Source organism: Crinia signifera, chromosome 1 (genome assembly GCF_055691185.1).
Source record: "Crinia signifera chromosome 1, ASM5569118v1, whole genome shotgun sequence".
NCBI classification, from domain to species: Eukaryota; Metazoa; Chordata; class Amphibia; order Anura; family Myobatrachidae; genus Crinia; species Crinia signifera.
The window spans coordinates 223,101,068-223,128,747 of NC_139217.1; the positions used below are offsets into that span (position 1 = coordinate 223,101,068).

At 44.6% G+C, this 27,680-nt stretch overlaps 1 protein-coding gene across 3 annotated transcripts in view; it reads right to left on the bottom strand.

Annotated features, from left to right (window-relative positions):
* ANGPTL4 (angiopoietin like 4) overlaps window positions 1-27,680 on the bottom strand; it is a 183,471-nt gene that overhangs the window by 144,477 nt on the left and 11,314 nt on the right. For all 3 annotated transcript variants that reach the window (XM_083179321.1, XM_083179320.1, XM_083179322.1), the window contains exons 2-3: window positions 18,343-18,453; window positions 4,476-4,581 (exon numbers count right to left, since the gene is read on the bottom strand). In XM_083179321.1, the coding sequence (XP_083035447.1) occupies window positions 4,476-4,581; window positions 18,343-18,453 (217 nt within the window). The remainder of the gene's footprint in view (window positions 1-4,475; window positions 4,582-18,342; window positions 18,454-27,680) is intronic.

Genomic DNA, 27,680 nt, shown 5'->3' on the forward strand with positions numbered 1-27,680 from the left:
AGGAAGAAAGGATGGCGATCAAAACCCTTACATCCGATGCTGACCTCATAATTAGGCCAGCTGATAAGGGGGGTGGCATAGTCCTCCTCAATCGGAGTTACTACACGTCCGAGGCCATCATGCAGCTATCAGATGTGTCCTGCCACTTGACTCAGATCCGACATGGCGGTTCAAAAAATATATTGATCAAATTATAGATCTTGGCAAATCCAACCTCTGGATCAATGAGGAAACTGCTAAATTCCTCACTCAGCCACATCCGCGGATACCCTTCCTTTACACTCTCCCCAAGGTGCACAAATCCCTATCTACCCCCCCTGGCAGGCCGATAATCTCGGCAAGAGGGTCGCTGTGCCAACCCCTGTCCCAATTAGTGGACTTCTACATGCAACCTGTCGTGAAAGCCACCAGAAGCTTTATTGCCGACACCAGCGACTTCCTACGCAAGATACAAGCGATTGGACCTGTCCCCGAAGGGGCCCTGCTCGTGACACTAGATGTCACGAGCCTGTATACCAACATCCCCCACGTCATGGGATTGCTAGCATGCCGTCAAGCTGTCACACAAAGTGATAAATATGATGGACCTCCAGCCGAATTCTTACTGCTCCTCATCGAGACCATACTTACACGGAACTACTTTCTCTTTGAAGGTCGCTTCTTTCTTCAGCGCCAGGGGATCGCCATGGGGTCAAATATGGTGCCCACGTATGCCAACCTAACCATGGCGGCCTTTGAGGAAGAGCACATTATGGGCAATACCCACTTCAATAGAGATATCGCCATGTATGTTCGTTATATAGACGACTTGTTCCTGATATGGACTGGGGGAGAGGAGAAACTACTGGATTTTGTGAAATACCTGAATTCTATACCGGGTACCATCAAATTCACCACCAATTTCAGTAGCAAGCTGATCCATTACTTGGACGTGACGGTGATGCTGCACAGGGGACTACTCAGCACTAAAATATACACCAAAGAATCAGACAAAAATACCTTGCTCCTTGCCTCCAGCTTCCACCCTGAACCACTGAAGAAGGGCCTACCTTACTCCCAACTGCTACGGGTAGTGCGTATCACATCCGACCCAGACACGAGGACACAGGCATTGGAAGCAATGAGAATCAAATTTCTGGAGAGAGGGTACAACTCCTCTGAAGTGGATGATGCAGTAAGAAGGGTTTCCCAACTGAATAGAGAGGAACTGCTCAATCCGACTACAGCTAAAGATGGTACTGAACTGCCAAGATTGAACTTTGTGAGCACCTATACGGTGGCATCAAAGCACATTAGAGACAAGATCAATGAACACTGGCATCTGGTCTCCAGTGACCCAGTCTTAGACAAGGAACTTACTCTGCCCCCGAGGTTTGCCTACCGCAGAGGCCCCAACCTGAGAGACATGCTAGTCCAAACTTGCATAGATCCAGCTACAACATCCAAACACAACTGGCTGAAGCTTAAGAAGGGGACCTACAAATGCGGTGGCTGCGTCAATTGCCAATTTCTACTTACAGGAACTAAATTTACCAATCCCGCGGATAGGGAGAACTTCAATATCAGATTCCATTTGGACTGCAACAACAGGTTTGTCGGGTTGGGATCATTTGGTCTATTGCATTATGGTAGAAAGTCATTAGGTCGAATCCATTAGGTCGACATGCTAAAAGGTCGACATGATTCTAGGTCGACATAGGAAAAGGTCGACATGATTCTAGGTCAAAAGGTCATTAGTTCGACAGGTCATTAGTTCGACAAGGTCATTAGTTCGACATTGTCTATGTCGACATTCACAAGGTCGACATGGGGTTTTTCACTGTTTTTTTACCTGAATGTCAACACAGTCGACATGGACACAGTTTAAAGTGCACTGCATCCCCTCGCATCGCTCGCTGCGCTCGCTATGCGTCGGTCACGGTGCCTCGCTACGCTCGGCACACTATTTTATTCTCCCACCACGCCCTAGTGGATGGTAGGGCATGAAATACCGCCTGTCGGCACATGTTGGCTCAAAAAACAGTGAAAAACTCCATGTCGACCTTGTGAATGTCGACATAGACAATGTCGAACTAATGACCTTGTCGAACTAATGACCTGTCGAACTAATGACCTTTCGAACTAGAATCATGTCGACCTTTTCCCATGTCGACCTAGAGTCATGTCGACCTTTTAGCATGTCGACCTAATGGATTCGACCTAATGACTTTCTACCATAATGCAGTAGACCAAATGACCGCATCCCGGTTTGTCATATACGCCCTGCAGTGCCCATGCAAAAAGGTCTACGTGGGCAAAACTACCCGCATGCTCAAAGAAAGGTTGAACCAGCACAGGTCGTCCATTAAGAAAAGTACCAGCCCGAATGTATTACAGACTGAACTGAAGAACTTACCGGTTGCAAGACATTTCTTGACAAAATCCCACAAAGTCACGGATCTTAAATGCTCCATTCTCGACCATGTCCCCCCTATGAAATTTGGGGGTGACAGAGAAAGACTGCTTCTCCAACGGGAGCTCTCCTAGATTTTTAGACTTAACTGCCTTGCTCCACAGGGACTAAATTAAGACTTTAAGATGGGATGCTTTCTTTGAATTTCTTTTTTTACATTACTACTTATCTTTTCCACCCCTTGTTATGTTAATCACCGTCTGATAATTTGTGTGAGCACCGCCGTGTACTCAGCACAGATGTCATCAGTTCTATGGGCTGCATATTGGTTACATGCCCTCATGTCGACAATACTCTTTGTTTAAATCTTCTGTTAAGATTTGCATCCTTTCTAAAGATGTTGACACCGCCGTGTGTCGTCGGGAAATAATTGTACTCTAAGTGTTGACACCGCTGTGTGTCGTACTCCCTAGGGTCCTTACCCTAATATATGCATACATATTCACTTGTCATTGGTCCTACTGGAACAGAATCTGGACACCGTTGGGTGCCCGGACCTTGTGTCAGCGTTTATGGCATAGATTACTCTACTGCAGTCAACATGAGGCTAGGATTCTGATTATAATTGTCGACACTGCTGTGTGTCGTCGTTTTGGTTTGTTTTGACCATTTTGTATGTACTGCCTCAATGTCAACACCGCCGTGTGTCGACCGGTTTTATAAAGTACTTAGGATTCTATGTACTTCTCTCCTTACAGATGTTTCTATGCTGCTGCCAATGACCAGACATATCCTGTTATGCTTTATTTTATTTATTTTCCTTATATGCCTTATTTTCTGTATATGCCATGTTACCCCCGTACCAGCCCATATTTGTATGTACACGTCTGTGCTGTAGATGGGGCCAACCAAGTACATCATTGCCGATCCGCCCCGCTAGTGCACACACCCGCTCCATACACATCAGCCTCCGTTCTGCCACTCAGTGCCTTAGGCGCACTGTTTCCCCGCACCCCTTGCAATCACCTTCCCGGCGGCTCAGCTGTGCTTTCCGTGACAGCTGCCGCCACACAGTACAAGTACACACGGGACCCCGGAGCCAGTCTCCTTCTGAGACTGTAGACACACTGGGGATTCCCATAGCATCATAGAGCCACGCCCCCCGCCTTCCCTGCTGTCACTCAGCTACAGTGATGCAGGGAGGCTTGGTTGACCTCATTTGCATGATTTTTGGCGCAATTTGAAGCTATTTGAACCTGCTCTGTACTACTGTGCCTCACCTCTGATGAAAACTGCACCCAGCAGTTGAAACGGCTGTCAGGTCAGCAGCTGTCACTAAGGGGGTTATTCTAGTTCACTCTTTCTGACAAAATCCTTCTTAGATGGACAAAACCATGTGCACTGCAGGGGGGCAGATGTTACTTGTGCAGAGATAATTAGATTTGGGTGGGGTTTTACTTCAAAATGAGATCTATATTGCAGTGTAAAAATAAAGCAGTCAGTATTTACCCTGCACAGAAACAAAAGAACTCACCCAAATCTAATTCTCTCTGCAAATTTTACATTTGCCCCCCCTGCAGTGCACATGGTTTTGTCCAGCTAAGAAGGATTTTGTCAGAAAGAGTGAAGTAGAATAAGGCCCTAAGTGCAATGTTGCAAACCAACAATGGGGTAGGGGTACTGGGACAAGTACCCCTACCCCATTGTTGGTTTTCAGTTTACTGCTGCTTGTATTGCCATTGCCTTTGAAAAAGGTCTGTACCAGGACCGAAACATTGGCAGGCTATCCACTTAGATATATATATATATATATATATATTACCCAGATTGTAACAGTCACAATCCCAACACTCACTATGTGGATGGATTCCCAAGGCGAAGATTAGGATTAGTAATTAGGGTGTAGGGTTAGGCTGCCAAAGGGGATCGTTGGGGTTACAAGTAAGGTTGAAATACCTAACAACATCAGTGACTTTTGGGTCCCCAAAAGCTGGAATTTCAATACCAACCCTTGCCTAGAACCAGCTATAGTAACATCTTCAGTTTACATGTTACAAGACTATGATCAAGTTAGTTTACTTACCTTTCTTTTCAAAGTTATTTATGCTGCTATTTTTCTGGAACTCTGTAACAATATTTTTAGGTAGTCTGAGCCTGGTCTTCTGGCCATCAGTTCTGCTGCTCTGAATCTAACAAATAAGCAAATTTAAATTAATATTATACATTTATACACTGTAAAGTGGCTGTTTATTGCACCTGCCACCACATCACATCACGGAGCATGAAAAATAGGCCTTATTCAGATTTCTACTTTATTGCACTTCTGCATGGAAGCGACTATGCTCTATCGTATAGCTGATATGCAAATGAAGCAGAATGCATCTGGTATAAACAGATGCCTCCTAACAGCTTCCATGATCCCCAAGTAAGTCTCCAGACTCACCAATGGATCACTCTGCGCAAAACCCCATCATTTGAGTAACCTTCAGGTTACTCGGAGTGGCCATCTGCAGCTGAGGTAAATTTGCACAGCAAGACACTGAACTTGGCACTCTCACAAAAAAGAGAAAATGCACTTCAGTCTTGTGGAAAGGCAAATCAGGCAAGGACACAGGACCAGGTGGGATGCATGAATATAAAAATGCAGGTTTTTACTGCATATTCGTAGGCTCTAAACCCCCTCCGTCGTGGTAGCCCTGTAGATGGTATCACCTGTAGAAGCCTATGGATGTGTTAGGGATCCATCATGGACATGTGCAGAGGGACTCCTGGGTCTCAAACCCGAAAGTCCAGGGAAGGCGCCGCATCGCAGGGGACAGCAAGAGCTATTCCTTGCGTTGCTTATCGCAGATAAGTAATGCTTATGCTATTAGTAACAACGTGGTAGCCGGCTGAGATGGGCAGCAGATGTTAGAACATCACCCCCCCCCCCCCATTCTGCACATGCTTAGAATGGGTCCTGCATATGCATAGTGGGGGTTATTCTGGTTCACCCGCAAAGGCAAATTCCTTCTCAAATGAACAAAACCATGTGCATTGTAGGTGAGGCAGATGTAACATGTGCAGAGAGAGATAGATTTGGGTGAGTTATTTTGTTTCTGTGCATGGTAAAAAAGGATTTTTGTAAGAACTTTCCGTTCAAATCCCGTTCTCTGATTCTATCCTGGTGACACAGCTCAACCTTGGGATGTAGGAGGGCCCAAAGGATCCAGGCACCTATGCTAAAGCTTTGAGAGGCAGGCTCCTTCCTTCTGCATCCCAGCATTCCTCAGTTTAACTTCTAAAGCACACTAGGATACATTAACTCAGTACAACGCCTGAACATATTAATATGCACAATCAATTTATATAACATTATAACACATGAAATGGTATTACTTACTGAGCGTAAGGGAGGGATTGCTGTGTCACCAGGATAGAATCAGAGAAAGGGATTCGAACGGTAAGTTCTTACAAAAATCCCTTTTCTCTTTCATCTATCCTGGTGACACAGCTCAACCTTGGGACGTTCAAGAGCCGGTCCTTTGGGAGGGTACGCTCAGATCTGCAGTTCTTATCACTGCTCGCCCGAATGATGCGTCCTCCGACATGAACTCATGGAACCTGTAAAATTTGGTGAATATGCGAACAGAGGACCAAGTGGCAGCCCTGCACATCTGTTCAGCCAAAGCTGTAAGGCGCACCGCCCAAGAGGCAGCAACCGACCTGGTGGTATGAGCATTAATTCTGGAGGTCACTGGTCTGCCAACTTTTGTGTATGCAAAAGCAATTACCTACCTCAACCACCTAGCAATGGTCTGTTTAGAAGCAGGCCAGCCTTTCTTGTGTACATCATACAACACCAATAAAGAATCCATTTTACAGAAATCCTTCACCTCTGTCCACATAAACGCGCAAAGCGCGAACGACATCCAAATTTTTTAGTCTGTCCCTTTTTCTGGTTTAATCCGGAGGACTGAACACCGGAAGGACGATCTCTTGGTTTAAGTGAAATGAAGAAACCACTTTTGGTAAAAACTTAGGAACTGTTCGTAGTACAGCCCTGTCATCATGAAAAATCAAAAACGGAGACTTACAAGATAATGCTCCTAACTCAGAAAAACGTCTAGCTGAGGCGATAGCCAACAAAAATGTCAACTTCCATGTAAGAAATTTCAGGTCAGCCGACCTTCATGGTTCAAAAGGAGTTTTTTTTTTTTTTTTAAACTGCCAACACCAAGGATAAATCCCATGGTGCCACTGGCTGTTTATAAAGAGGTTTCAAACTCATAACCCCTTGCAGAAAAGTCTGCACCTCCGGGAGTAAGGCCACTTTCTTTTGGAAGAAGATGGATGAGGCCGAAATCTGAACCTTCAAAGACTGAAGACTCAATCCTGATGAAAAACCATCCTGTAAAAATTCAAGTAGTCTTGAAATCTTAAATCTAGAAGTGTGAGCCTTCTGTCGCTCACACCCCCTAGTGTAGGTTTTCCACACTCTATAGTAATTTGCAGAAGAAATCGTCAATCTTGCCTTAATCATGGTAGTTATAACAGCATCTGGAAACCCCTTCTTTAAGACAGAGGTTTCAATAGCCAGGCCGTTAAATTCAGCTGAGCTATATCCTGATGAAAGAATGGACCCATATATTAGCAGGTCCGGCCGCAGAGGAAGACGCCACTACACTGTCAATAATCTCAGAATGCTGGAGTACCAAGATCTCCTTGGCCCATCCGGTGCTACCATGATGACACAAATCCCCTGGGATCTCACTCTCTTAAGGACTCGGGCAATCATTGGAAATGGAGAAAAAATGTATGCTAACTTGACGTTCCATGGCACCGTCATTGCATCCACCACCCACGCCAGTGGGTCCCTGGTCCTGGAACAGAACCTAGGTACTTGACAATTTAGTCTTGATGCCATCAAATACACTTCCGGAAGGCCCAAGAGAGCCACAATCTCCTGGAAGACCTGTGGATGTAACGGCCATTCACCTTCCAGAAGCTCCTCCCTGCTGAGGAAATCCGCTTCCACATTCTTGATTCCTGTAATGAACACCGCAGACAAAGCCGGGGCATTGCTTTCTGCCTATCGAAGAATTTGAGACACTTCCATTATCGCCATTTTGCTGCTTGTGCCCCCTTGATGGTTCAAATATGCCACAGCCGTGGCATTGTCTGATTGAATGTGGATGGGAGAATCCCTTAGCCTCTACTCCGCCTGAGACAATGTCTTCAAGACCGCTCGTAATTCCAGTACATTGATTGCCAGTACTGACTCCTCCCTGGACCACAGGCCCTGTAATCTCAGCTACTGCTCCCCAGCCCCTGAGACTGGCATTATTGGTCCAAGAATGGAACTTGGCATATTGAAGGGTCTCGAAATTTGCCACCATCTTGCCTAGTAACTGTCACACGCAGTCGCGGCGGGCATATTACTCACCTGTTCGCGCCCGCCGTCGGCTAGCGTGTAGTGGTCTCCGGGTCAGCGGCAGCGAGCAGCGTGGGATGCCAACAGGTGTAGCAGTGTGTGCTGTAATGGCGCCGGTTAAGGGCAAATAGCAGATTGGCCCAGGTCTGAGGTTTCCGCCCATACTGACCTGACAGCCAATGGCAGCCGCCCTCTTGGGATATATGGGATCTGCCTAGGGCTGTTCAGTGTCAGTACAAAGAGTCTCCAGAGGTGTTCACAGCTCCCAGCTGACTCCGGCTCTTTGACTCACCTCTCCTGACCTTGGTGCCTTGCTCGTGCTCTGTGCTGGTCTAGGTTACTGCTTAACCCCATCGCTGCCAGTTCTCTCCAGAGTACTTATCTGTCTTTGCTGCAGTAATGGACCCTCAGTGGTCCCGGGGAAAGTGCTGCTTCAGAAGAAACTGTCACTCCGTTTGCAGATATAAATCTCCCTTTCAGCTCCTCACAGTGGCCCTTATTCTGATCGGTGCGGCCGGAGCCGATTATGCGGCCAGGACCGTGCGTGCGAAACCCCGCCTTCCATACGGATCGCCAACTCCGTCCGTATGCGGTAAGAAGCTGTCCGAACGGACCGCACGTGTATTTTTCACAGAATACGCCTCCTCCATCTAAGGGAACCTCCCCCATCATTCGATGGTCGCAGACCATCGAATGCAGGACCAAGTGCTCCACCAGCACCCGCAACCTCAGACCACACGGACATTTTTCCGTGCAAAAGCAGAGTACTGGGCGGGCAGCTGACATCCGGCGATGTCATATGTCCGCCCCCTACACGTGCATCACGGCCGCATTACCATACGTACGCCCAGCGTTTTCATGGGAACTCCCATGAAACGCGGGGCGTATAAATATGGTAATGAGCCCAAATAGCCCTTCACGCCCCTCTCCACCCCCTGTTCGGAGTGTTCACATATCATGCGGATTTTGGCCGTACGCCCCGCTCGCACATACGCAGAGACGCCTCTGCACATGCGCAGACACAAAACATCGGCGGGCCGAACGCACGCGGATATATCCGCACCGATCAGAATAAGGGCCAGTGTGAGGAAAAAGGCGCCAAATCAGAGTGAAGGAAGAGACCAAGGGTGAGATTTAATAGGATGAGAGATTCAGAAAGTGAGAGATTTGGGAAGAAATCTCCAGTTTTTTTTAAAGCTGCAATCATTTACACTGCAAAATCAAACTGGTTTTGCAGTGTAAATGATTGCCGCTTTAAAAAAACTGGAGATTTCTTCCCAAATCTCTCACTTTCTGAATCTCTCATCCTATTAAATCTCACCCCTCGTCCCTGCTTCAGCGGGGAGGAAAGCTTTATGGCTACTTCCCCCTGCAAGGCTCTCCTTACCAAGCTGGCAAAAATTTGATAGGGAACTAGTACTAGTAGGAAGCAGCTGAGTACTATCCCATGGAGGCCATCAATTCCTCCAAACAACGGAAACACTAGACAAACACAAATGAAGGGATAACCAGCGCTTTGGTGGAAACTTGATCGTGAGCTGGAGATCAGAGCACAGCTGATGTTGTCAGTGGGCTAGTAACCACACTTACTTTATTGTTCTGTCTCAAGTTCACGTAACAGTTTCTTTTAGCAGGGAGGTATAATCTCATGGACACTTACTTTATGTTTCTATCACGAATGCACTACAAGGTATCTTTGTTCTTCAAACATCAATAGCAGTAAGTAGCAGATCGGTACATATGGAGTGTAACTTACTTTTTATTTCTGACCCGAGTTCCCATAAAGGTATCTTTGAAATCACGGTCCAGTCTCCAAAGTACGGTCACAAGAATTTATTCACAGAATACACACACGGTTAAAAAACAGAAGGAGATCTGGGGCGCTGCTGCGGGATGGAAAGTTCTTGTCTCTGGCGCTGCAGACGCTAAGACAGATGGAGCCGCAGAAGGTTACTGTTCACCTTGTCTGACGCGCTGGAATGAGGTGAGCCAGCAAGCAGTACTGACGTCAACGAGTTTCAGGATTCCTCCTTTTTCTTCCCCTGGAAGCCTCACACTGTGTCCTGCACTAACTAGGCGAAATATTAATAAAAAAACAAACCCCTAGCTACTCTAACACATGGCTGCTTCAGCAGCCCTTCAGCATAGCACCCACTCCGGTAAGCATCCAAAAAGAACTGAGGAATGCTGGGATGCAGAAGGGAGGAGCCTGCCTCTCAAAGCTTTAGCATAGGTGCCTGGCTCCTTTGGACCCTCCTACATCCCAAGGTTGAGCTGTGTCACCAGGACAGATGAAAGAGAAATACCAATTGCTTTATTTTTACACTGCAATATAGATCTCACTTTGAAGTAAAACCCCACCCAAATATAATTCTCTCAGCACAAGTTACCTGCAGTGCATTTGGTTTTGTCCATTTGAGAAGGAATTTGCCTCTAAGAGTCAACTAGAATAACCCACAGTGTCTCCACCATTGGACTTGTATGCAAATCATTGTGTTAGTGTACAAGTCTGAATTAGGGCATATATGTATGAAAATTACACAAAAACACTGTACATTTTTCATGTTGAATTTGTCACAGCCTGTGTTACGGTTAAGGTGAGCAGGGGCAAACGCAGGATTTTCAGAAGGGGGTTTCCAGAGAGGGGCGGAGCAAAGCACGGAGATGACACTTAGGTGACCCAGTATATGCCGGGTCAGTTAAAGTATTATAGATAGACCAAATGTATAATAATATATATATATATATATATATATATATATATATATATATATATATATATATATATATATATATATATATATATATATATATATATATATATAAGCAATCCAAGTCTGCCGGCACTCAATGTATAACGAAGCAAATAAACAGCGGGCCCCGGTGCCCAATGAAAAATTCATGCACAAACTCCAAAAAGAATGGCACTCCAGAGGCAAGAATACAGCATATAAAAAGCGTGTATTTAAGAATTCAAGCTTTCGGGGTTTGATCCCCTTCGTCAGGATACACTACAGCAAAGAAACACCACACCAAACAAACATAAATACCTGATACCTAAAGTCCCTCCGCCCTCCGCCGTCCACTGCACAGGGAGCACGCAATCACCGCCGGAAGTCGGGTTCTAGTGACGTCATCGCACTGGGAGTGTGCTGAGGCGCCGTTGCTAAGCAACAGGCACCGCTTGCGTTTCACTCAGCGTCCATATCGCCACCATCCACGCTTCCTGGTAGCGTCAGCAACCCTGCAGACAGGCAGAGAGGGGGACAAAAACACATAATACATTATGAATAAAAACAAACAAAAATGCAAACCAATGTGAGACATAATACATAAAAGAAGGAAAAGGGAAGAAAAACACAGAGAAAAATGCATACATATTAAAATAACTGACGTATAACAAAGCAGCAATCAATGATAGATAAACTATACTGCAATCACGTAACAGCATTCCAACATATTTTATCATTTAACCCATTAGGGTGAATTGTATTTAATCTGAAAATCCAGCGTGATTCGGTGATAAGCAGGCGTTTAGCCCTATCACCGCCACGCAACGACTCTTTGATGTGATCTATGATAAAATATTTGAGTGAGGACAATGGATGTCCAGCACTCTTAAAATGGCGTGCCACAGGCTGATCTACAGATCTACCAGACAAGGATAGATCTATAGCGGACCTGTGTAACGCCATCCTAGTGCGGAAGGATTGGGTAGTCTGTCCTACATAATAATGGCCACAAGGGCACATTAAAATGTAGACGACATACTCTGACCTGCATGTCAACACATGACGGATGTCATAGTGTTTATCCAGATGGGGATGCTTAAAACTTTTACAGGGCACCAAGTATCTGCATGTGGTGCAGTTATAACAGCTGTAACAGCCAGGAGGTTTGGTGTACACATTAGGTGCTCTAGGAGCATTCATACCCGTGATGTCTGCTCTTACCAGACGGTCACGAAGGTTACGACCTCGTTTGAAAGCTGCCAGTGGACGTATCGTTTTGAGCACAGGTAGATCTGGATCATTTTTTATAATGGGCCAGAGGGCCTTGGATGCGTATTGCAGAACCGGACTTGCCACAGAATATGTGCTGGTCCATGGGAGTATATTTTTAGTGTTTTTGGGCCTGGTTTGGAGTAGATCAGTGCGAGCAGTGGAAAGAACTTGTTCTTTCTGCTTGAGTAGTAGCTCATAATCGTAACCTCTAGCACAAAATTTACCCACCAGATGATCCAATCTCTCAGGTAACAGCAGCGGGTCGCTAATTAGCCTGGCCACTCTCAACATCTGAGACCGAGGAAGGCCCCGTTTGAGAGCAGGGGGGTGGTGGCTAGAGGATAGCAGAAATGTGTTTCTGCCAACATCTTTATAGTATACATCAGTAGACAATTTGTTGTCAATAATTGACACGGCTACATCCAGGAATTGGGTGGTAGCAGTATTACAAGAATAGGTAAACTTGATAGTAGAATCCCTGGAGTTTACATCAGACATCAGCTTATCAAATGCCTCCTGTCCACCCGTCCATAGCACGAAGATATCGTCTATGTAACGGGTGTACAGGAGTAAATGCTTGTTGACCTCAGGGCAATTGAGAAACATTAAGTCTTCCTCGTAGAACATAAAAATATTAGCATACGAGGGTGCTACCGCGGATCCCATGGCGCACCCTCGCAGCTGCAGGTAATACCCGCCATCAAATAAAAAGAAATTACGTTCTAACGTAAGGCCCAGCAATTTAAGGAAAAGCCGATGATTAAAGGTCAAATTGTCCAGATGTTGGTTAAGAAACACTTCAACAGCCCTAAGGCCTCCACTGTGGGGTATCGATGTGTATAAACTAGATACATCTAAACAACACATGATCGTGCCAGGCGGAACACTCGGAATGTCCAGCAACAATTTTAAAAAGCTTGTTGTGTCCTTCAGGAAAGAAGATCGGAGACTCAGCAGAGGTTGTAGGATATGGTCTAGCAGCTGTGACACAGGCTGATACAGAGAATTTCTTGCGGAGATTATAGGACGCCCCAGTGGTTTCCTGGCGTCTTTGTGTAACTTTGGCAAAGTATACAACACGGGCACCACCGGGGCTGCCGTAAGAATCCTATCACGGACTTTGGATGGTAACACACCCTCGAATACTGCTGTGGACAGTATTGAGGCTAATTCCTTTTGGTATTTTTGGGTTGGGTTGCCTGGCAGCTTACAGTAAACTGCTTCATCGGCAAGTTGTTTGTAGATTTCTTCACGGTAATCATCGATGTTTTGTATCACGATGGCCCCGCCCTTGTCGGCGGGCCTAATCGTGATGTCATCATAACTGCTCAGTTGTTTCAAGGCCCCAGCTTCAGCAGTAGATAAATTTTTAGATATTATGCCAGGTGCTTGCACAAATCGGTTCATCGAATCGTCTAGTAACCTACCAAAGGTTCTAATGGACGGATTAATAGATATCGGGTCAAACTTAGATCCCGATCTCTTTTGCATGAAGTCACTTGTCCAGCCGTACTCTGTCCCCTATTGAAACTGCAGTATTGACAAAGGGACTCTCTTTTGTACCTACAAATTTTTTTGACGCATTTGACTGGCGCTGTGACCATCACAGGTTTATGCGGAAATTGCGCCTTAAGGAATTTTTTCAAAGTAAACCTAGTCCACCCTCTACTGGTATTTTTGATGACTTCATGCAAAAGAGATCGGGATCTAAGTTTGACCCGATATCTATTAATCCGTCCATTAGAACCTTTGGTAGGTTACTAGACGATTCGATGAACCGATTTGTGCAAGCACCTGGCATAATATCTAAAAATTTATCTACTGCTGAAGCTGGGGCCTTGAAACAACTGAGCAGTTATGATGACATCACGATTAGGCCCGCCGACAAGGGCGGGGCCATCGTGATACAAAACATCGATGATTACCGTGAAGAAATCTACAAACAACTTGCCGATGAAGCAGTTTACTGTAAGCGGCCAGGCAACCCAACCCAAAAATACCAAAAGGAATTAGCCTCAATACTGTCCACAGCAGTATTCGAGGGTGTGTTACCATCCAAAGTCCGTGATAGGATTCTTACGGCAGCCCCGGTGGTGCCCGTGTTGTATACTTTGCCAAAGTTACACAAAGACGCCAGGAAACCACCGGGGCGTCCTATAATCTCCGCAAGAAATTCTCTGTATCAGCCTGTGTCACAGCTGCTAGACCATATCCTACAACCTCTGCTGAGTCTCCGATCTTCTTTCCTGAAGGACACAACAAGCTTTTTAAAATTGTTGCTGGACATTCCGAGTGTTCCGCCTGGCACGATCATGTGTTGTTTAGATGTATCTAGTTTATACACATCGATACCCCACAGTGGAGGCCTTAGGGCTGTTGAAGTGTTTCTTAACCAACATCTGGACAATTTGACCTTTAATCATCGGCTTTTCCTTAAATTGCTGGGCCTTACGTTAGAACGTAATTTCTTTTTATTTGATGGCGGGTATTACCTGCAGCTGCGAGGGTGCGCCATGGGATCCGCGGTAGCACCCTCGTATGCTAATATTTTTATGTTCTACGAGGAAGACTTAATGTTTCTCAATTGCCCTGAGGTCAACAAGCATTTACTCCTGTACACCCGTTACATAGACGATATCTTCGTGCTATGGACGGGTGGACAGGAGGCATTTGATAAGCTGATGTCTGATGTAAACTCCAGGGATTCTACTATCAAGTTTACCTATTCTTGTAATACTGCTACCACCCAATTCCTGGATGTAGCCGTGTCAATTATTGACAACAAATTGTCTACGGATGTATACTATAAAGATGTTGGCAGAAACACATTTCTGCTATCCTCTAGCCACCACCCCCCTGCTCTCAAACGGGGCCTTCCTCGGTCTCAGATGTTGAGAGTGGCCAGGCTAATTAGCGACCCGCTGCTGTTACCTGAGAGATTGGATCATCTGGTGGGTAAATTTTGTGCTAGAGGTTACGATTATGAGCTACTACTCAAGCAGAAAGAACAAGTTCTTTCCACTGCTCGCACTGATCTACTCCAAACCAGGCCCAAAAACACTAAAAATATACTCCCATGGACCAGCACATATTCTGTGGCAAGTCCGGTTCTGCAATACGCATCCAAGGCCCTCTGGCCCATTATAAAAAATGATCCAGATCTACCTGTGCTCAAAACGATACGTCCACTGGCAGCTTTCAAACGAGGTCGTAACCTTCGTGACCGTCTGGTAAGAGCAGACATCACGGGTATGAATGCTCCTAGAGCACCTAATGTGTACACCAAACCTCCTGGCTGTTACAGCTGTTATAACTGCACCACATGCAGATACTTGGTGCCCTGTAAAAGTTTTAAGCATCCCCATCTGGATAAACACTATGACATCCGTCATGTGTTGACATGCAGGTCAGAGTATGTCGTCTACATTTTAATGTGCCCTTGTGGCCATTATTATGTAGGACAGACTACCCAATCCTTCCGCACTAGGATGGCGTTACACAGGTCCGCTATAGATCTATCCTTGTCTGGTAGATCTGTAGATCAGCCTGTGGCACGCCATTTTAAGAGTGCTGGACATCCATTGTCCTCACTCAAATATTTTATCATAGATCACATCAAAGAGTCGTTGCGTGGCGGTGATAGGGCTAAACGCCTGCTTATCACCGAATCACGCTGGATTTTCAGATTAAATACAATTCACCCTAATGGGTTAAATGATAAAATATGTTGGAATGCTGTTACGTGATTGCAGTATAGTTTATCTATCATTGATTGCTGCTTTGTTATACGTCAGTTATTTTAATATGTATGCATTTTTCTCTGTGTTTTTCTTCCCTTTTCCTTCTTTTATGTATTATGTCTCACATTGGTTTGCATTTTTGTTTGTTTTTATTCATAATGTATTATGTGTTTTTGTCCCCCTCTCTGCCTGTCTGCAGGGTTGCTGACGCTACCAGGAAGCGTGGATGGTGGCGATATGGACGCTGAGTGAAACGCAAGCGGTGCCTGTTGCTTAGCAACGGCGCCTCAGCACACTCCCAGTGCGATGACGTCACTAGAACCCGACTTCCGGCGGTGATTGCGTGCTCCCTGTGCAGTGGACGGCGGAGGGCCTTTAGGTATCAGGTATTTATGTTTGTTTGGTGTGGTGTTTCTTTGCTGTAGTGTATCCTGACGAAGGGGATCAAACCCCGAAAGCTTGAATTCTTAAATACACGCTTTTTATATGCTGTATTCTTGCCTCTGGAGTGCCATTCTTTTTGGAGTTTGTATATATATATATATATATATGTTTCTTTAAGCATCCATGCACACTCTTAAACCACAAGAGTGGGTGCTAGGGCCATTTAAAAGGTAATGTAGACAAGCAATTAGAGGCAAGCACACCATTGAAGTTGAAAAGGCGAAAAAATCTTTATATAGAATTTGCAGGCAGGTCCAACATGCAGTACAGTGATAATTTCAGGCATAGACAGGAATGGAAATCCATACTTTACTGTGCAAGCACATAGAAGACTGCAGGGATGCCATGTTCAAAGAGCTCTTTGAACATGGCGTCCCTGCAGTCTTCTATGTGCTCGCACAGTAAAGTATGGATTTCCATTCCTGTCTATGCCTGAAATTATCACTGTACTGCATGTTGGACCTGCCTGCAAATTCTATATAAAGTTTTTTCGCCTTTTCAACTTCAATGGTGTGCTTGCCTCTAATTGCTTGTCTATATATATATATATATATATATATATATATATATATATATATATATATATATATATATATATATATATATATATATATATAGAAGAAAAGAAGAAGGAGCGCACACGTGAGTAAATTTAAGACAAATTTACTTAAAAAGTGCAATATCTCACATACATATTAGTAAAGGACAATCAGCATAGAGGTCACCGTATCACACAGCACACTGCGATCTGGATGCGGGAGAGCGACTCGGGCAGATGGGCAGCAGAAGGACAGCGGCGTCAGCGTGTTCAACCAGGAGAGCTCAGACGGGACAGCCTACTCAATCCTGTACGTCAGAAGACCCCGCCCCAACGGGTTTCGTCATTCAAGACTTCGTCAGGAGGCGTGATGACAGGTAAGTATGACATAGTCTCGATGAAGTCTTGAATGACGAAACGCGTTGGGGCGGGGTCTTCTGACGTACAGGATTGAGTACGCTGTCCCGTCTGAGCTCTCCTTGTTGAACACGCTGACGCCGCTGTCCATCTGCCAGAGTCGCTCTCCCGCATCCAGATCGCAGTGTGCTGTGTGATACGGTGATCTCTATGCGGATTGTCCTTTACTAAGATGTATGTGAGATATTGCACTTTTTAAGTAAATTTGTCTTAAATTTACTCACGTGTGCGATCCTTCTTATTTTCTTCTACATGCACCTGGTTTCGAGGCTAAGACAAGCCTTTTGTGAAGTTGAGCTGCACTACTACTACGACGAAACTGGCAATACATGTTGTATTGCCCGGCACAACCTCCTTCTTGTTTTGCGTCCTGGGTGCCCGCACTGAGTATTAGATGCAGAATCCCAGTTAGAGCACGGCACTCCAAATAAACAATATGGCGGTGGGTTAAAGATAGCTCTTTAATAAGCAACGTTTTATATATATATATATATATATATATATATATATATATATATATATATATATATATATATATATATATATATATATATATATATATATACACACACACACACAATAGAAGGGGTACCCTTTCAATGCGCTATATCGTTGTAAGTGGGCAGCAACTAAGTAAGTCCCCCCTGTTAGTGGGGGAGATGGGGAAGAAATAGCAAAAACAACAAAGTGCGCCCCTAATCAGTTATATCCACCACCAGGAGAACAGATAGTGACAATCAGATCACAGTCCAACAAATTTAATGTAAAACAGTTAAAAATTACAATAAAACACTTTTTTTCATCTGTGTGGAGTCATAAATTCAATTACGGTCAAGTACAAGGAAACCCAACGCGTTTCGTCGTTATAACGACTTCCTCAGGGGTAACTGTCCGTAGGCAACTTAACTTTTGGATAAAGATGTTTCTTTCCAGATGTAATAAGGCTTTCAATCAGACTCAGTAAAAAAATGTATGGGAGTGGATCCTTTGGAGATCTCAATCCTGATGCATAACTGCATCTAAAATATAGTCATTTTCCATATAGAACAGGGGAAAAAAATGGGGGAATATCCTGAAGAGGTTCAGATAAATTCCTAGTATAGCACCAAGTTCCTCTTCTTCCTCTTCTTCTTGCTCTTCTTTGGACTTTTTCCAGTTCTATGATGTCCTTTTTATAGTGCAGGGCCCATAATTGTACTCCATATTCTAGATGTGGTATCAGATTCTCTATCCTGCTTGGTGTTGAATAATTATCATATCTTAAGGGACTGACGTACAGATAGCTTCTCTAAGTTCATGTGAGATAGTAGTGATTCTGCAGCTATGGCCTATGAATATAATAATTTGGCCACAAGTTTATGGTCATAATTACAGTGATAAAAACACTAACTTACTTTGCTTTGTATGTTTTTAATCTGCAAATTCTGGTTGTCTAATTTGTATTGCTGGAATTGTATCTTTTCCAAGAGTTCATTAATTCTTTTGTTCTGCATGTCCATTTGTGACTGAAATAAAGCAGAGATATAAAAATGTAAAAACGGAAATACATGCACCAAAATACATTAGAGTAATGCAAAAGTTACAAGCTAGTGACAAACATGCAGGAGCCAGCAAGCCTCAAAAAGCAATATCGTTAATGATATATTGGAACTCCCAAGCAAGTTATATAGGGCATGCCTGGCCAACCTGTGGCTCTCTGACTGAATGCTAAAACTGTGGCATGACAAGCCACAGAATGGCCAGGCCTCAAATAGTGCGTACACACTGAACGATCACGCTGACGATATTATTCAGGGACAGAACATGCAGTCGTTGTTGATATACAGTAGGAAAATATTGAGTGAATGTTGAGACGATGGAGAACATCGCTAACTACCTGCTGAAGCACACATTATTGATAATATAGACAATATGAATAATAGATCATTAACAATATCGTTATCATACATATAATTGACAATGCGTCGTATAGTATGTCCGCAGTTATGAACATTTGCAAGTAACTGCATCACATCTTAAAACGAATACATTTTTGGAAAAAAAATACATATATACACATATATGATATATATATATATATATATATACACACACATACACACACACACACACACACACACACACACACACACACACACACACAGAGAAGGGCAACTAAGCTAATAAACGGAATGGGGAGCCCTTGAGTAGACAAATTAGGCATGTTTACACTTGAGAAAAGACATTTAAGAGGCAATATGCTTAACATGTATAAATAATGTATATATAAGGGGGCAAGGGGTAATGTATATATAAGGGGGAAATATAAGAAGCTATCAGGAACACTCTTTGGGTACTTATGTATTATCTGGGCGCCCGATATTTTCATTGCATGCCACTACTTAAGGCATGCGATGCGATTTTTCATTGTAAAGACCTGATTTTTAATTGTATAGTCAACCATGGGTGATTTCATACCCCCACTATCCAACTACACATGGAGTTGATTTTATATAGTGTGGCGAGCGCAGCGAGCCACCGAGCCCGAAGCGTGGCGAGCCCCGTGAGGGGACGCGGATTACTTTACATGTATTTTGCGTCCGCTGGCCACGCTTCGGGCTCGGTGGCTCGCTGCGCTCGCCACACTATATAATATCAACTTCATGCGTAGTTGGATAGTGGGGGTATGAAATCACCCATGGGTGACTATACAATGAAAAATCGGGTCTTTACAATAAAAAATCGCATCGCATGAATTGTATGCCACTATATTGCATGCGATGCGATGAAAAAAATCGGGTGCCCAGATATTACATAAGTACCCACTCTTTACCTAGAGGGTTGGTGACCAGGACATGTGGGGATCGATTTAGACTGGAGGAGCTTGGACCCTATGAAGGAGGTTTGTACAATAAGGGCAGTAAAGGTTTCGAACTCCCTGCCAGAGGAAGTTGTGTTGACAGACACAATAAATACATTTAAAATTAGGTTGGACAAGTTAACAACATTCAGGGTTATATCCATCACTCTATGGGTTAACAAAGGGAATAGGGGGCTAAGTACTAAGAACAAATTGGCCACATTGGCTCCAAGGTAAAAGGGGCAAAAAATAAATAACTAAATACATTTTACAGGTTGAACTCGATGAACTTTATTGGTGAAATGGAATTGAGGGTAAAATGTGCCTTTTTGCAGATGACACAAAAAGTATGCAACAGGGTAGACACACCAGGAGGGGTAAAACAAATGATTGATGATCTAGGTAGATTAGAGGAATGGTCAAGAGCATGGCAACTACAGTTTAATGCCACAAAATGAAAAATCACGCACTTGGGTCTCAAAAATCCAAATCTAAATATAGTATAAATGGCACTATAATGGAAACTACTGAGGAAGAGAGGGATATTTCAGGGGACTTAAAAGCAGGTAGGCAATGTAACAAAGCAATGAAGAACGCAAGTCAGATGCTTGGTTGCATAGAGAGAGGTATCAGCAGTAGAAAGAAAGAAGTAATAATGCCACTGTATAGGTCATTGGTACGACCTCACCTAGAGTATTGTGTTCAGTTTTGGAGCCCATATCTCCAGAAGGATATAAATACATTAGAGACTGTACAAAGAAGGGCAACAAAAATGGTGCATGGCCTACATCACAAAACATACCAGGAAAGACTGTGGGCGAGATGTATCAAACGGAAAATGCGGTAAAGCCCCGGTTTTACCGCATTTTCCAATGTATCAAAAATGATACCGCATTGAAGGGTATCGCCACCTTTGGGTGGCGATACCCTATAGAAGCCTATGGGCTTCTTTTCGCCGTCCGCCGCCTCTCCGACCCCCCCCTCAGGCTTACCTTCCTGAAGGGTCCTCCTGGACCCCCTAAGGTAAACCCCTCCTCCCCCTAGTAAAGCAGCCGGAAATCCTTCCGGCTGCAAGGGGGAGGAGGCGGCGCCGGGGACAGCCTGCTTAGCTGTCCCCGGCGTGAGGGGAGAGCCAGGCGGCAGGGAGGTGACGGAGACCCCCGCGAAGGGCGGCGATGTATTTTAATACATCTCGCCCTAAAAGATCTTAATATGTATACTTTAAAGCAGAGAAGGGAAAGGGGGGACATGATAGAAACTTTCAAATATATCAAGGGTTTTAACAAGGTACAGGAGGGAGACATTATTCACAGGAAGAGAAGCAACAGAACACGAGGACATGCACTGAAACTAGAGGGAGGAAGATTTCAAGGAAATTTGAGGATTACTTCAAAGAATTACTTCACAGAAAGAGTAGTAGATAAGTGGAATAGCCTACCATCAGAGGTGGTAGACGCAAATACAGTAGTACAATTTAAACATGCTTGGGATAGGCATATTGATATCCTTAATGTAGAACAAAATGTGCTTGATGATCAGGTGCGCATAACACAAAAGCTGCTTATCAACTATTAAGGTGACATTCAAAAACCACCTGGTGTGAGCAATATACAAAAAGGTAGAAATAGTCGAATTAGCGCTGATGTTGTTCCCATAGAAATAAAGTCAGTGTGATAAATCACAAATCAGTTCAAAATAATGATGAATGGGAATCCTATTTTGTACGGATCCTCAATAAACCACATCCTCTCAGCAGTGGAGTACAGTATGAAATGACACAACAAAAAAGAAAGTATAGTGCATAACTTTTTAAACAGTGAGTTTTAATAAAAGATGTGCACTTACAATTTGAAGAACAAATAAAAGCATGGATTAGTAATCGCTCAAGGCAAAGCTGCGGTCCAAAAGCAGGGTCCAAGGTGCAAAGTCCCACCAGGTCCGGAAACTGGCAGAGGCTGGAGCCTTGGATGTCCACACAACAAAGTCCTTGGGTGAAGTAATTAGGCAAAACACGCCAAATGCATTTCGGACCGAATGGTCCTTGTTCAGTAGCGTGTTAAGTAATTCTATAGTACTTCCTTATATACGGTGGCTCAAAGTAGACAAAAACGCAATTGTACCTATCAGTACACGCAATATGGCTGTGCGTTCCAGCCTATATCACGTGTTGCGCTCCATATCAAGCGCGGCTTTGACAGTGCTCCTACTTCCGCCTTTAGGCTTGTATAACATGGCCGTGCGTTCCACCCTATGTTAAGGGTGCGTTCCAAGCCCTCTCCAGAGCACGGAGCGCAGTTAAAGTGCTAGGAAAATCAATTATAATAGAATTTACAAGAGCCAACCAATATACCACAACATATATAATAAATAGCAGATAAAAAATCATAGTGAATAAAAATACAACGGTCATTACATCAAGTTAAAAATATCTAAAAATATGTGAAGAGATGGTCAGGGAATACCATAAAACCAATATCTAGCAGCATACAAAAACACAGGTTGGATATAATAGTGTTTAAAGTGGCAGAGTGTTTAGCAGCAATAATTTTTCAAAAAACAGCAGATATATAGCAGCAACACATGAATTTATGACAGAAAATGTTTCAACTCAAATTCACCGTTTAACCCCTCGGGAACAAGGGTGTTAAGACGGTGAATCCATCTAATTTCTGTCTGTGCCAGTCTCTTGTCCAGATCTCTTATACGCCATCTGGGGGTAATTAACTGTATCCCCCAAAAGTTTATGAGACAGCTAATCTAATCTAATGAATGCTGTCTCATAAACTCTAACACCCTATTAGACCCACTTCAGTCAGGCTTTCACTCTCAACACTCCACTGAGACAGCACTGACTAAAGTGGTGAATGATCTAGTAACGGCTAAGTCTAAAGGCCATTACTCACTACTTATTCTTCTTGATCTTTCTGCTGCATTTGACACCTTCGATCACTCTCTTCTCTTACAAACACTAGTGTAGTGTAGTCTAGGTCTTAATGATACAGCCCTTTCCTGGTTCACATCTTACCTATCTGATCGCTCTTTCAGCATTCGCTTCTCTAACTCTACTTTCTCTTCATCACCTCTGTCAGTCGGAGTTCCGCAAGGTTCAGTCTTAGGTCCTCTGCTTTTCTCAATCTATACCTCCACTCTTGGCAAACTAATCAGCTCTTTCGGACTTCAGTATCACCTATATGCGGATGATACTCAAATCTATCTATCCACCCCAGAGTTGTCACCAGTGGTTTTGGGTCGAGTCTCTGATTGTCTCTCTGCCATCACTCTCTCTGCCATCACATCTTGGATGACTTGTCGCCAACTCAAACTCAATATTTCCAAAATGGAATTACTTATATTCCCGCCAACTAAGAACAGTTACCATCCTGACATATCCTTCGCTGTTGACAACTCGATAATCCACCCTACCCCACAAGCTCGTTGCTTAGGGGTCATCCTCGACTCTGAACTGTCCTTTCTTCCCCACATTCAATCTGTCTCCAAATCAGGTTACATGCATCTAAAAAACATATCCAAAATATGACCCTCTCTCACACAAGACACTACCAAATCTCTTATCCATGCACTCATTATATCCCGCATCGATTATTGCAATAGTCTCCTAACTGGTCTTCCCAAGAACAGACTCTCACCACTGCAATCAATTTTAAATGCTGCTCCTAGGCTGATTTTCCTTGCAAGACGCTCATCGTCTGCTGATCCGCTCTGCCAGTCCCTCCACTGGTTGCCTGTATATTACCGTATTCAATATAAAATACTTCTACTTGCATATAAAGCTATTAACCATACTGCACCAGCATATATCTCCTTACTTATCACAAAATATCTCCCATCTCGACCACTACTCTCTACACAAGATCTGCGTCTCTCTTCTGCACGGATCACTAGCTACCATTCACTATTACAGGACTTTCATCGGGCTGTTCCCATCCTATGGAATGCCCTTCCACGCACATTAAGACTCTCCACCAGTCTCCAAACTTTCAAGCGTTCCCTGAAAACTCACCTCTTCAGGCAAGCCTATCATATTTAAGTTCTACATGCATAACCCTCTGAGGAACTTATGTATTATATAGCTTCCCTTCTGGACTTGAACTGCTATGCTATTACTGGTGCCTGTCCTTGTGTTTCCCCCCTATATCCCTATAGATTGTAAGCTTGCAGCAGGGCCCTCCTACCTCCAAGTCTGTCTGTTGTTGCCCAGTTTGTCTTATCACTGTCTACTATTGCAAAGCGCAACGGAATCTGCTGCGCTATATAAGAAACTGTAAATAAATAAATAAATAATAATGGGGCAGCCAAGGAGGAAAGACCATGGTGATTTTGTAACACGTATTAAAAAAACCTGGGATAATAGGTGTGCAATGTGACGAAACAAGGCCACGCCCCTTTCCGTCATGTGTTTTTCTACCGCCTCTTTCTGCGCTTCAGCAAGAGGATTGTAAAAATATCACTGACTGTATTTGCTTCTGGGCTTTATTCCCTAGGCTTCTGTATACCGGGGACATCACAAGACTGTGTTCTCTATAGCAATAGAATGTGACTTATTATATACCAGATGTATCGGGATATAGTCCCTTGTTTTTATAAGTGTTGCGCCTATCAGGGCATATACCCCTGAGCCTGATAGGTGCCTGGCATAGTATGTACGGGTTATTGCATGTGTGTGATTTCTTCCTGTCCCCCCCCCCCCCATGGTCACAAACCCCCCTGCATAGGAAACAGCAATCAGCTGAGGGGGCTGTGACATCACAAATGACTACAAGGGGTTAACATGATTCATTATACGACCAGAAAGTGGACCTCCCCCTTATCAGCATAATTACCTGGCCTTTGTTCTAAGGGGAATCATTGCAGACTACATGTCTCCAAAACCACAGGGGGTCTCCATATAGCTCTGAGACACGTTCTAAAGAGCAGGATTGAAATCCCTCCAATCAGGACACTCCGTGAGGTCACCAGGGGAGCGGAGCATTCTGGGAGGGTGGAAGTTTTGAAGAGGGCACGCACCAGGGGTGGGGGTTGTTGTTGAGCTGAGAAACTGCAGAGGACACGGGTGGCTGCCAGGACCAAGCCTGTCCACCTGGGAGATGGGAACACAGCCAAGCATATTGCCCCACCAGAGCAATCACATGCCCCGGGCTTAGGTGTTCTACTTTCTGCATCCATCCAGGATCCCTGACACGGCGAGGCAGGTTCCCAGGGGAGGAAACTGAGGTCCCTCCAGACCCAACCAGAACATAAGCAGTGGGCAGTCGGCCCTGGCGCAGTGGATCCCATACCACAGCCAGCGGTTGCATCCAGCGTGCCAGCACCCCGACGCACCCACAGGCCAAGCGGCTGGGATTCATCACCTGCAGGACCGGCAGCGGGCATCGGCCCTGGCTCAGTGGAGCCCATACCTCCGCCAGGGTTTGCATCCCCCTCACCGAGGCCCCACTAGCCTCAGCTCAGAGACTGACCAAGGTGACTATTGACTGTGGAAGGGAAGGGGAAGTGTTCATCTTTGTGTGGTTCTGATATAGTTAGTGTGTGCTGTGTATATTGTAGGCTACTTGTATTGTGTAGTATTAGTGGTGGGGTTATGGTTTTCATATGTATTGATAATATGAAATAAAGGTGCGTTTTGTACCTTCGCTTTTGTGGCCTTACTGTGTGATCCACGAACCGAGGTCCTCCCGGGACTGTGCACTGCTGTAAACACTGCCTTTCTCAAGGCGGATACGATCGCTAGGTCCCTACGTGCACCCATGAGCCCGGGAGTCCTCACAATTGGTGGCAAGCAGTGGGGATCACACAGTCCTGTAGACCAGGCAGAACCAGGGGCCCGTATCGTTATATGGCCAGGCTCTGTTGGCGCAATAGCCCATAACCGGTAGTATAGAACCACACAGAGGAGAGCTCTTGTAACCCTAGCAGAGATTCCGGGGAGAAGAAAAAGGATAATTTGCGAGGGCATTAAGCGAGGGAAGAATTCCGCTTAAGTGCCGGCTTGTCCAGGGGACAATCCCTGCAAGCAAGGGGACGGCGGAGTGTGCCGTGGCCCAGAAACGGAAGCTGACGTAAGGGGGTCCAGCAAGTGACGCTGACCAAGCTCTACGAGTGCAGCCCGTGTGGAGAATGGCTCCAGGAAAAGGACAGAGACGTCCAAAGAGAGGCAAGAGGTGCCCACAGTCACCCAGAGCAGTGAGGCTCATAGATGAGGAATCGTCATGGAGTCGTCTGGCTGAGGAATGGGACTGGAGAAGCCCATCCACGCTGATGCAGCCCCTCTGGGAGGATTGGGAAGCAGCATATCGGTGGATTAATGTATGGACAGGAGCTACTACAGAGGAGAAAGCAGCTTACCTGACCGATGAATTTGAGCAGTATGTATCTGAGGCTGCTGCAGGAAACCTGCTGCATACGGTGGATTGGAAGGCTTTTGTCACAGAAGTAAGTAACTCCACGCATCAGCTAATGCATAGAAGCCGGATCGCTGAGGCCAGCGTGCCAGCACCGGGTAAAGTGGTTCCTGGGAAGGAGCCCGCGAAGAGAACTCAAAGGGAGGAGGAGTTGATGGTGCCACCGCGGTGGATGACCGAGGGGTCCACTACCGAGATCCCAGGGGGGGAGGCAGAGGAACTGTGGCCTGCAGAATCTGGAGCTCCATTAGCAAGAATGAGTCTGGAGGACCTAACTGACGAATGGAGGCTACGATGCAGCACACCCCCTGAAGGCCGCTCACACTGCACTCTTATCCGATGGGTGTACGAGCAACAAGAGGACCCGCTACATGCATTCAGCGTGTATAGGAACTGTGTCCTGTGTCCAGGAGAACTGAGGGTACTTATGTAGTATCTGGGCTGACGATTTTTTGATTGTATGCCTTAAGTTAAGGCATAAAATCAGATGCGATGCGATGCGACATCGCATCGCATACGACCATATCGCATGCGATGCGATGACCCGATTTTTCCATAGGATTCAATGTTAAAATGAATGTGGTTTGTACTGGCGCTGGTTGATGAAAAACAACAACAATATAAGACGGTATATAATTAATTATTCATTTACTGATGAATCATAAAAAATAACATATAATTAATACATACATATACAAATTAATTTACATTTATTGCATTTTTTTTTAAAAAGACTAATGGTGAGTGGACTCAGTCTTATCCACCAATGTGGTGATATAAAGATTAAAAAGTCATATAGTAGCTGATAAGGTTTAGAATATTACCATCCTTGATCCTCCTAGTTGTTTTAAGTGAGGAATTTGTAATCCAATGGTTTGTGCTGGACCCAGAATATTTCCCAGTGCTCTATGTTTTCAAGAGCTCAGGTTCCCTTGTATGTGGCTCACCTCGATATCCAAATAAGGGACCAAGCTAAATTCCCACAGCCTCAGCGTTGGTTAGGATTCGGTGTAAAATTATGCCAATTTTTCGGGATAGATGGGTAGGTCTGCTGGATGGATGGTACCTCTTCAGCGGATTAAAAAAGCTCAACGCGTTTCTCCGGTTAAATGGGTGTCCGGCTTCCTCAGGAGCAAGTGCTGACTGTCTCAACAGTAGCTATTTTTATACCACTATGGGGATCTCATTAGTCCTCTCACCTGTGTGAGTACCGCCCTTTGTTTGTAAATTATGCTAAATTCATATAACCAAATCATTTGTACATTTCATAAAAATACTTTACATTATTACATAAGGAGGCAGTCCTATAATGATTACGAAAATCATAAAATTCAAAGAAATATAAATAACTAAATTTTGTGCGTTCATAGTGAAGGTGATTAGTCCAACCCACCTCTACTGTGGTAGGCTGAATTAAATCATGTGACCCTAGTATATCGGGTCTGTTGTAGAGTTGCACATATTAAGTCAGGGA